The sequence below is a fragment of the Cucurbita pepo genome, chromosome LG09 (assembly GCF_002806865.2).
Source record: "Cucurbita pepo subsp. pepo cultivar mu-cu-16 chromosome LG09, ASM280686v2, whole genome shotgun sequence".
Classification (NCBI taxonomy): domain Eukaryota; kingdom Viridiplantae; phylum Streptophyta; class Magnoliopsida; order Cucurbitales; family Cucurbitaceae; genus Cucurbita; species Cucurbita pepo.
Window position 1 is genome coordinate 7,559,657 of NC_036646.1, and position 11,865 is coordinate 7,571,521.

At 35.3% G+C, this 11,865-nt stretch overlaps 1 protein-coding gene across 1 annotated transcript; it reads left to right on the plus strand.

Annotated features, from left to right (window-relative positions):
* The first annotated feature begins 8,153 nt into the window (after window positions 1-8,153).
* LOC111802229 (formin-like protein 6) lies at window positions 8,154-10,063 on the plus strand. The gene is made up of 5 exons (XM_023686522.1): window positions 8,154-8,773; window positions 8,850-8,999; window positions 9,076-9,230; window positions 9,328-9,418; window positions 9,502-10,063. The coding sequence occupies exons 1-5, from the start codon at window positions 8,393-8,395 to the stop codon at window positions 9,703-9,705; spliced, it is 981 nt and encodes a 326-aa protein (XP_023542290.1). The 5' UTR covers window positions 8,154-8,392; the 3' UTR covers window positions 9,706-10,063.
* Window positions 10,064-11,865: the final 1,802 nt, after the last annotated feature.

Sequence of the window (11,865 nt, forward strand, 5' to 3'; positions counted from 1 at the left end):
AAATGAAACAAGTACGAGGATAATCACCACATAGAACCAAAGATTAGCCATGTGTTTTCTGTTGTCTGCAAATTTTGGTTTGGAAATGGTGAAAGTTTTGGGCTTTGTCTTATGGGTTTGGATTCGTTGTATATATATACTTAAAAGCAACTCGCTTTTTGTAAGATCGTACGTCGGTTAGAAAGGGAAACGAAACATTGTTTACAATGGTTCGGAAACCTCTACCTAGCAAATGCGTTTTAAAAACTTTGAAGGTAAGCACGAAAGAGAAAACTCAAAAACAACAATATCTACAGGCGTTGGGCTTAGGTTGTTACAAATGGTATCAAAGCCGGACACCGAGATGTGTCAACGAGGATGCTGGGCCTTGAAGGAGTAGACAATATTTGCAAGAGGTGGGTTTGAGTTGCTACACTTTTAATAGACAAGGAATGATTATATTTTATATAAAATATAACCAAGCCGGGTGTAAGATGCATTTTAAAAATATTGAGGGGAAGTTCGAGAGGTAAAGCCCAAACACGACAATATCTAGTCGTGGTGGGCTTGAGTTGTTACAAATTGTATTAGAGTCACACATCGGGTGTTGTACTAGGGAGGACGTTGGTCCCAAAAGAGGTAAGAGAAAGCCCAAAGAAGACAATATCTACTGGCGGTGAGCATGAGCAGTTACAAATTGCATCAAAGCCAGACACCAGGTGTTGTGCTAGCGAAGATTCTAGGTCCCGAAGGGGGTAAGGGAAAGGTGAGAGAGGACAATATCTGCTAATGGTGGGCTTGAGTTGTTACAAATTGTATTAGATCCAAACACCGAGCGTTGTGCCAGCTAAGATGATGGGTTCCGAAGGGGGTAAAGGAAAGCCTAAATATGACAATATCGGCTAGCGGTAGGCTTGGGTTTGAGTTGTTACAAATTGTACCAGAGACAGACACCGAACGTTTTGCCAACAAGGACGCTAGATTTCGAAGGGGTGAACAATATTCGATAGCGGTGGACTTGAACAATTACACTGTTAATTGTATGTCTTAATTTAATGGACAAGAAAAGAAAAACATGAATAGATTAAGATTAGATAAAATATTAAAGGTTGAATTAAGAGTAAAGCACGTTTTAGTTTGGTAGTAAAGTTGGAAAGAATTGTACTTTAGTTTCAAGTGTAAATTTGAGTCATGATAAGATGTTGCCTTTTTGTGAAGATAAATGTGAGATAAATGAATATCGTGGCGGCGGCGGCGGCGGCTGTCCTTTGTGAAGGCGGCGGAATGTCCTTGGGAAAGTGCTGAATTGCATGAATGGTGGTTTAGTTGGCTCATTAAACTTAGAACTTGAAATAGCTAATGCACTATCCGAACTTGGAACGAGCAAAACTCGAACTCGAACTTGAAGCAAACAAAATTCAACGAAACATTCTTTATAAGTGTGTGGAAACCTCTCCCCAATAGAGGTATGTTAGACGAACACGACTCTCCACAATGGTATAATATTGTCGCATAAACTCTCATGGGTTTGCTTAGGCTTCTTCAAAAGATCTCATACCAATGGAGAGAGTATTCATTGATTATAAACCCATGATCATTTCCTAAATTAGCCGATGTGGGACTTTCATCATCCAACACCTCCCCTCGAACAAAGTGCACCTCCCCTTAATCGAGGCTCGATTTATTTGGAGTCTTAGTCATTTTTTACTGCCTTCGAGGAGGCTTGACTCATTTTCTTTTGGAGTCCTTTGTTCGATATTTGAGGATTTACCAATCTATTGGCACGACTAAGTTTAGGGCATGACTCTTATACAAAGTTAGACGAACACGACTCTCCACAATGGTATGATATTGTCCACTTTGAGCATAACCTCTCATGACTTTTTTAGGTTTCCCAAAAGGCCTCATAACAATGGAGAGAGTATTCTTTGTTTATAAACTCAGGATCATTCTCTAAATTAGTCGATGTGAGACTTCCATCATCCAACACCTTTTTAAGACCGTAAGACCGATAGTGGTGAGTTTATGTTGTTACAAATGATATCAAAGTCAGACACTAGAAGATGTGCAAGCAAGGATGCTAGCCCCCTTGTGAGATCTCACATCGAGATCACAAGGGTGTGGAAACATCTCCCGAGTAGATGCATTTTAAAACCATGAGACTAACGGTGATACGTAACGGGTCAAAACGGATAGTAGAAAATATATGAACAAATCAAAATTACGTCGAATGAGAATAATCGATGAATATTATAGTTAAAAAATGTTGTTTTTAATTTTTTATTGAATCTAATAATAATGAATAATGAAGGTGAGAAGCAGGCCAATAATGGAGGTCATTTGTTTGTGTTCTGATTAATGCAGAGACTGTTGGACACTGATAGTTAATACCATCTTTATTCAATTCAACTCCAACAAAAAAAAACCCCAAATCTTCATTACAATTGCCATTTTTGGAACAATCCGCTAAGCCACAGAGATTCAGAATGGGTTCTCAAAACCCTTCCCCTTAATGATGTCGATCATGAGATTTCGTCTGAGCTTGACCGGAGACACCGTTCAAGCTCCAACCATCGAGCAGCTTGGCTGTGAGCGACCCACTAAAGTGATTGTGATGTCCCATGTAGGTTGGGAAGGAGAACAAAACACTTTTTGTAAGGGTGTGGAAACCTTCCTCTAGCACACTCGTTCGTTTTAAAGCCCTGAGAGGAAGCTCAACAGGGAAAGCCCAAAGATGACAATAACTGCTATGGTGGATCGGGGTCGTTACACCCATATTGGGTTATAAATTTATTTGGATCGAGTTGAATTCCAATAAATAACGAATTTCTAATTTAAGGAATGATTCAATAGAATCCTCAAATGTCCGAACAAACAAATTCCTAACATGGTATCATAGTCATGCGTAAGTCACCTTCCCTAATTTAGGGAATGAACAAACACATTTCTAACATGGTATCAGAGTCATGCCCTAATCTGTAAAATAGACTGGGTTCATTATTTAATAAGAGTCATAATTGGTGAATTTTTATTTTAAATTATTTTAATTCACCAAAAAATAATATAAAAATTTTCAAAAAGTTTATTAATTTGATGAAAATAAAAACAAACATTTATTGAAAAAAAAATGTGCTATAAAATAAAAATTACAAGTCACTTTCTAAAGCTTTTTATTTATATATAATTTTTAAAAAAATAAAGTTTGAGTAATAGCAAATAATGGAATATATTTCCATATTTAGATATAATTATACCAATTGCTGTGAAGAACAGGGAAAAAATAGGTAGAAAATAATAAGAAAATAATTTTCCAATATAATTTCTTTTATAAGGCTAATGACTAATAATGAAGTTTTTAATTGAATTAAAAAGGCATGTCTATATTTTGTTAATTCTAAATATATTAATTTTCCCATTTAAAAATAAACTTTTAAAAAATAAGAGACAAATTCCATAAAATATAGTAAAAAAAATCACGACGTTTAAGCTATTAATATTTTTTTTTTCGGTCTCCATAATTTTAATGAGTTGACTAATGAAGGGTATTCATTAGGTCGAGTCAGATATCTTCTATATCCTACTAAATTGGTCGAGTCAGGTATTCACTCACTCAACTATAAAATATTGGATCAGCCCAACCCGTAGGTTTTTATTTACTTGAACCCAACCTATCGTAAATAAATTGATAACCCAACCCAAATTGTACGTGTTAGGCTAGGTTGGTCGAGTTATTCAAGTTATCGGGTGTAATCAAACTTGTCACGGCCCAGTTGTATTAAATCTCTGAATCTAATAAAATCTTTTAATTTGCAGTAAATTTAAGAAATTCGGTTGAGAATTAATATAGAATTTTGATTTTCTATGATTCTCTATAACAAAAAAAAAAAAACCATAAAATAATCCAAATTTAGACTGCAAACAGCTGTGGTTTCATAACATGAATTTAATTTTGTTATGAAAACTCAAAGATTATGATTTAATCAAACTTTTTTAAGTAAAATATTAAAATCTTGTCTTTATTGAAATTGTATCATATCATTAAAAATTAATTTTAATTTTAGTGTCCGTCTAAGCTTAAAAGTTTTAAAACGTTTTAAAACGTGTCTACTAAGGACAAGTTTTTACACGAATGTAACACTTGTAACAGCTCAAGCTCACGGCCCGTGGATATTGTCTTCTTTGGACTTTCCCCTTAAGATTTTAAAACTCGTCGATTGAGGAAACTTGTTAACTAGTAAGTTGGATTCTCTCCTTTAACGGGATAGGACTATGTTGCAGGTCTTGACGTTGGTGGATTAAAAAAGACATCCTTTGTGAGATCTTATATCGATTGGAGAGGGGAATGAGACATTCCTTATAAGGGTGTAGAAACCTCTCCCCAATAGACGCATTTGAAAATTGTGAGATTGATGACGATATGTAACGGGTCAAAACAGGCAATATCTACTACCGATTGGCTTGGGCTATTACATATAGTATCAGAGCAAGGGACTGGTGTCAGCAATAACGTTGGGCCTCCAAGGGAGGGGAGGTGGATTGTGAGATCTCACATCAGTTGAAGAGAGGCGAAACATTCCTTACAAGGGTGTAGAATTGGTACGCTAGGAAGAACGTTGGGCCTCTAAAAGAGGTAGATTGTGAGAACTCACGTTGGTTGGAGGGGGCGAATAATTTCTTATAAGAATGTGAAAACATCTCCCTAGTAGACGCTCGTTGGGCGCCTCCAAGGGGGTGGATTGTGAGATCCCACATCAGTTGGAGAAGGGCGAACACTACTTATAAGGGTGTGGAAACCTCTCCTTAGTAGACGCTCGTTGGGCCTCTAATGAGGTGGATTGTGAGATCTCACATCAGTTTGAGAAGGGCGAAACATTCCTTATAAGGTTATAGAAACCTCTCCTCAGTAAACGCGTTTTAAAATCATGAGACTAATGACAATACATAACGAATCAAAGCAGACCATATCTACTAGTAGTGGACTTGAACTGTTACATTCTCGTTGCTACATAACCCGTCTTTATAAACGTTCAAAAAACACAATCTTAAAACTTTCGAGACGAAGATTTGAATCGGGTCAACAAAAAAAAAGAACATAGGTTTGGTTTTGGTTGAGTTTGTGATTGCGTTGATGATTAGATAAGATTGCATGAGTTGTGGGAAGGCCATGTGAAGGCATTTTGTTGCTAATTGGTAAGCCCCACCTACTCACACCTAAAGAATCTGACATTGATTTTTATAGAAAGATTTGGTGTTAGAGAAAGGGTATGAAGCTTTGAATTTCTTCCAATCTCTTTCTTCTTTGGAAGGATTTCAACTTGTAGATTGGTTGCCTTATGAAGTTTGCTTCCTTTACTCGTCCACCGCTAGTATATACTCACACCTTTAAAATGCGTCTATGATCGAGACCAATCACTAGTAGATATTGTTCGTTTTGACCCATTACGTATCGTCGTCAGTCTCACGATTTTAAAACACATTTGCTAAGGAGAAGTTTCCACACCCTTGTAAGAAATGTTTCGTTTCAGATCTCACGATATCTGACATGAGCACATCAAATATACAAATAGTCGATGACTCTTCATTACTTAGAATAAGAGATCTTATTTGATATAGAACCAGAACAAGGGTAGATTGAGTTGTTTGTCATTAAGATACCAATTAGAAGAGCATGTTTAGCTCTTATTAGGGGTCGAGAATTACCAACCCTAGAGGTACCACTATAACAACAATATTCCAACCTGAGACCGATCCATACCTCCCACAACTTTCCCAACTCAGAAATTTCATTTTTGACTCTCTCGTCACGTTCTATCCAATCAAGAAAGTTCTCGGGATGCACTCGATAATGAAATTTTGAACGTGAGGACGACTATAATCAATAAGTATGTCAGATCAACATCTGGATTAAAACCCGTTGCCAAAACAACAAAGTCTTGCATATTTGCTCGAGATTTACTAGACCAAATGCTTGAATCTATCCCACCGTCGAGTTAGAATTTTTTTAAAAAAATAAAAAATGGTAGAAATTTTGAGAATAAATTGAATTTTAATAGTTTTTGGTTATTATTATTATTATTATTATTAAAAAATATTATTTATATGAATTGTTTTATTTGTCAAATTGTGGATGGAACACAGACAAAATGTGTTAAAAATATGTATTTTTGTCGGTTATTTAAGAATGTTTTTGTTTGTTATTGTTTTTTAATTAATTAAATTATAATTTAAAGGAGAACTATATTTTAATTATTATAAAATTAATTTAATTTGTAATAATATGAATTTATGTTAAGAATATTTTATTTGTCTATATATGAAACAACCATTACTGACTCTCTCAATTTTTGAGCTGGCCAAGCTACCTGCTCATAACTTCCTTATACTTTTTCTCAAAAAAACAAAATACTTCCATATATAAAAACATTTTTTATTTTTCAAATTTAATATTTTATTGCAAAAATTATGAGTTTAAATATAATAATTAATTTGAAAAATCAGTTCTATCCATGCCGGAATGTGGGGATAGAGAATTCCCGCCTCTTATTTCAATTTTCATTCTTGCAAAATTCGAGAATTTTCTATAAAAATGTATTTATTTTAAAAAATTAACGGATAAATTTTGTATTCCATTATGGTAATATAATATTGAACATAATTTTTAAAAAATTTAGGGTATAGTTGGGGGTAGGTAGGGACGATGAATATTATCCACATCCCTAGCTCTATTGAGCTAAGAGCAAAAATATTTCCCAACACTTGCTCCATTTAGGGCTGGAGCACTCGAGTTAAATGGACATTTCGACTTTTGATGTTTTGAAAAAAAAAATCGACAGATTGAATAGAATTTCGATCATTTTAACCTATTGAACTATTGTGAAATCCCACGATGAAACGTTGCGTCGAAATATCTTCGTAGTAGACGCGTTTTAAAAATCTTGAGATGGAGCTTTAAAGGGGAAAACTCAAAGAGGACAATATTTGTTAGCTAAGCCTCGAAGGAGGTGGACATGAGGTGGTGTGCCAACAAGGATGTTGGCCCTAAAAGAGATGGATGGGTGGGTCCCACATAGATTGGAGAAAGGAACAAATGTCAGTGAGGATGCTGGGCGCTGAAGGGGTGGATTGTGAGATCTCACTTAGGAATGGATTGGTGGGCCCCACATAGATTGGAGAAGGGAACCAACGTCAGTGAGGACGTTAAGCCCCCAAATGGGTGAATTGTGAGTTCTCACCTCATGGATTGGTGGGTCCCACATAGATTGGAGAAGAGAACGAATGTCAGTAAGGACGCTGGGCCTGAAGCGGTGAATTGTGACACATCAATTAGGGATGGATTGGTGGGTCCCACATAGATTGGAGAAGGGAACAAATGTTAGTGAGGAGGTTGGGTCGTGAAGGAGTGAATTGTGACACATCAGTTAGGGATGAATTGGTGGGTCCCACATAAATTGGAGAGACGAACAAACGTCAGTGAGGACGTTGGGCCTGAAGGGGTGAATTGTGACAAATCAGTTAGGGATGGATTGGTGGGTCCCACGTAAATTGGAGAAGGGAACGAATGTTAGTGAGGATGCTGGGCCCGGAAGGAGGTGAATTGTGACACATTCGTTAGGGATAAATTGGTGGGTCCCACATAGATTGGAGAAGGGAATGAATGTCGGTGAGGACGCTTGGCCCTGAAGGGGTGAATTGTGAGACATCAGTTAGGGATAAATTGGTAGGTCCCACATAGATTGGAGAAGGGAAGACGGTGAGTCCTGAATGAGTGAATTGTGACACATTAGTAAGGGATGGATTAGTGGGTCCCACATAGATTGGGGAAGAGAACGAATGTCAATGAAGATACTAGGCCTTGAAGGGGGTGAATTGTGACACATTAGTTAGGGATGGATTGGTGGGTCCCACATAGATTGGAGAAGGGAACGAATGTCCGTGAGGACACTGGACCTGAAGGGAGTGAACGGTGAGATCTCGTATAAGTTGGGGAGGAAGACCGTGGGCCCTAAAAGGAAGGGATGAATTGTGAGATCTCGAGGAACAGAAGTAAGTCCAAAGAAGACAATATTTGTGAAATGAGTTAGTTGAAGGGGAAGAGCAATGAAAATAGTGTAATGGGCAGGTAATAGATGAACATATTTATATGGCAAAAGGGGACCAAGAGACCTATTCCTTGACTATTCCATGCAGAAAACAGGCATTGAAACAGTACAAAAAGCTGTCCATAATAAAAATGGCAAAGATTTTCTCAGATTCGAACCCCCTCACTCGCCAAGAAACTGATGCCTCCTCTTCCCCCTCCTCCTCCTCCGCCCCCTCCTCCGCCTCCTAATTCCCTTTCCTTTTAAACTTTTCTTTATATAAACCCCATACACCACTAAGTTCCCGACCACCAAAACATACAAACACCCCTGAGATGAAGAAAACTCCGGCCAAACGACAGCGTACTCCCCGGAGAGGACCAGGCGTGGCTGAGCTCGAGAAGATTCTCAAGGAGCAACAAGCCCAAGACTCCAACACCCAATTCCCACCCATGTCCCCGCCGCCACCGCCGCCGCCACCTCCCCCGCCGTCACATCAATTCCTATCTCCATCACCACCGCTACCCTTAACCCCAATTCCATTCCTACCACCCCGTGAGTTCCCTTCTCGGCCAAATCTCTCGCCGTTCACTACTCTCCGTCCCCGCCCTCCGCCACCAAAATCCGACACCCAAATGAATATTCCGCCGCAGTTTTTACCCAATTTCCAATTCTCACCTCCATCACTCAATCGCCAATTTTACAACAACCCAATGGTAAGACAATATTAAACTCCAAACCCTTTTAATTTTTTCTTCAAAAAATTAGTGTAAATATATTAAAATTTTTCAGGAAAATTTCACTCCTGCCTCCGCCTCATCCTCATCCTGTCCGCCGGCAACGCCACCGCCGCCCAATTGCTTTAATCAAATAGAGCAACCTTCAAGCCAAAAATCTCCTGATTTAAACCACCCATGGACGACGCCGGAGGAACAAGAACAGGCAATTTCTTCTCCGTTCATATATATATGTGCATGCAAAATTGAATAATAATATTAAAAATTCATAATCTTGACAGATTGTAAGTGGGAAAAGGACGAGACCCTTTCTTGATGAAGCCCATTGGGATCCAAATCTGTTCAATATTGCAAAGAAAAAGGGTTGTTCGTCGTCGTCATCGTCGTCGTCGTCCGAAATGAATCGCTCTGCAATGTTTTTGGATTCAAATTTGAGGTTCCATTAAATTTTTTTTTTTTTTTTTTTTTTTAATGTGTTCTTGTTGTTCATAATTTTTTAGTTTTTGAAATGTTTTAAATGAAATGAATTTCAGTGGAAGCTATCAATTGGGTGAAGATAGCAGCAGTTTATTGGCATTGAGAAGTTCATCAACTCCGAATCAATTTGCACCATTTCATTTCCAAGTAAGAATGATCCGACCATGTTCATGTTTTTTTGTTTAAGAAAAATGATAATGTTCATGTTTTTGTTCATGTTTTTTTTGAAGGAAACTATGGAGGCTTCAATGCATAGAGATGGAGGAAGTGCATCAAATTACAACAAAATTACATTTGACACCTCCAATGGATCGAAGATGAAGTCAAAGTCAAAGGGCAAAGAAGTAAATGTGATTGGTTCTCGAGCTGAGCCCAAACCTGAACCTGAAAATGAGGACGAAAGAGATGATATCGACCTGGATTTGAAGCTCTAGTCGTCACGTTTTTCGTGAAAAAAAAATATGCACACATAGCAAGTTGTTCTAGTAGTAACTGCGATTGGCTCCCAAGGTAAATCCAAAACCTGAACCCGAAAATGCGGACGAATGAGCTGACATCTACCTTGATTTGAAGCTCTACTCGTCACGTTTTTTGTAACGAAAAAGTATGCACACATAGAAAGTTGTTCTTGTAGTAATTGTGATTGGCTCCCAAGGTAAATCCAAAACCTGAACCCGAAATTGAGGATGCATGAGTTGACATCGGCCCTGATTTTAAGCTCTAGTTGTCAAGCTTTTTGTAACGAAGAATATGCACAGATAGAAAGTTGTTCAGTACTCAATTTCCGTTTTACTTTTAGCTTTGGAGAACTCCATTCAAAGAATTGTTCCGTATTACTTTAAGTAAGTAGGTAAGTCCGGATAATATTTTAAATTAAAATTACATTACCGACATTAAATTAAAAGATCCGTTACAATTTTTAAAGTCAATGGTTCAATCTTTTCTTTATAAATATATATATATATATATATATATATATATATATATATANTATATATATATATATATATATATATATATATATATATATATATATATATATATATATATATATAAATAAAGAGAAAAAGAAAATTCACATAAATTAAAATTTGAATTAAATTACTACTAATAATTCTACCAAAAATATAAATTTGAAACTATTTTAAAAATATTTATTTTTGTAAAAGTAATTTAAAAAAAAGATATTTACGAATATAATTTTTTTAAAAATCATTTATGATCCTCTTTAATAATTAATTTGCACAATCAACAATTCAATTCGATGTAATTATTCCAATATCTTTTATTTAATTATTTTTATTTTGTAATTATTGAATAACTAATTAAACTAAAATTATCTTACAATATAATATTATCCATTGATTTATGTTATAATTTTTACTATATATTTACATTTTTAACTAATAATTTTGTAAAATTTTATTAGGGTTAAAAATTAATTTTAATTCTCTAATTTTCTTGAAACTAACAAATTCTCTAATTTTAGCCTATCATGTACGGACAAATGAGGACAGTTTAAAAATTAATATATATATATATATATATATATATATATATATATATATATATATATATTTCACTCTATTAACAAAAATAAAAAATAAATTAGTTAATTTTGAGACTCTAATTAATATTTAAATTAGATTTATTTTTTAAACATTAAAAACTTATTCTAATATTAAAATTTGAATTTTTAATTTGAATTTATAAAATTATACGAGTAGACATTATATTTGCTTTTGAAATATATGGTTTTTTTTAGGACTTTTTACAATTATTTATTAAATATTATATTGAAAAATAAAAAATTTTAAAATATCTATTTTTTTTAAAATAATAAACATAGTAGGAAACTCCCCACAAATTCTTGGAGAAAAATCTCCACCTTAATTCCACAAAAATTTTGGGGAGATGGAGGATGCCACCTTAATGCAGAAGCCATTTATAAATTACAAGCTGAAACAGGTGAAATCAAGGAACTACTTCGACCGAGAATTGGGAGTTCCTATCGTAATGCATGATTACTTAACAGGTAGATTCATTNTAGAAGCCTTTGCGCAATTCGCTTCTGATCTCGATAAAGCTACTCAGAATCAATTGGCAAGAGGTCAACGATTACGTGAGTTGCTCAAACAATCCCAATCAGCCCCTCTCACGGTAGACGAACAGATAATGACTATTTATACCGGAACGAATGGTTATCTTGATTCATTAGAAATTGAACAAGTAAGAAAATTTCTCGTTGAGTTACGTACTTACGTAAAAACGAATAAACCTCAGTTTCAAGAAATAATATCTTCCATCAAGACATTCACCCCTAAAGTGGAAGCCCTTTTGAAAGAAGCTATTCAAGAACCAATGGAACGTTTTCTACTTCAAAACCAAGTATAAAAGAAAGATTCTTCTGTACCGTCCCTTGAACATCTCTAGTATTAAAGACTCAATTAGTAAAATTTATTTATTTATTATTAGGTTAAATTAGAATTGTATCAAAATTCTTATAATGTTAAAAATTAAAATTTCATTCGAATTTATAAAAACTACAATAGAGAATATTCTAGAAACTAAATTCTAATTTTCTTAAAACTATA

Bases quoted from the DNA above. Each gene is read 5' to 3' on its own strand.
- LOC111802229 (XM_023686522.1), top strand. From the start codon at position 8,393: ATGAAGAAAACTCCGGCCAAACGACAGCGTACTCCCCGGAGAGGACCA. The intron at 9,000-9,075 runs GCAATTTCTTCT...TAATCTTGACAG, and splicing joins CGCCGGAGGAACAAGAACAG to ATTGTAAGTGGGAAAAGGAC. The intron at 9,419-9,501 runs GTAAGAATGATC...TTTTTTTTGAAG, and splicing joins TTGCACCATTTCATTTCCAA to GAAACTATGGAGGCTTCAAT.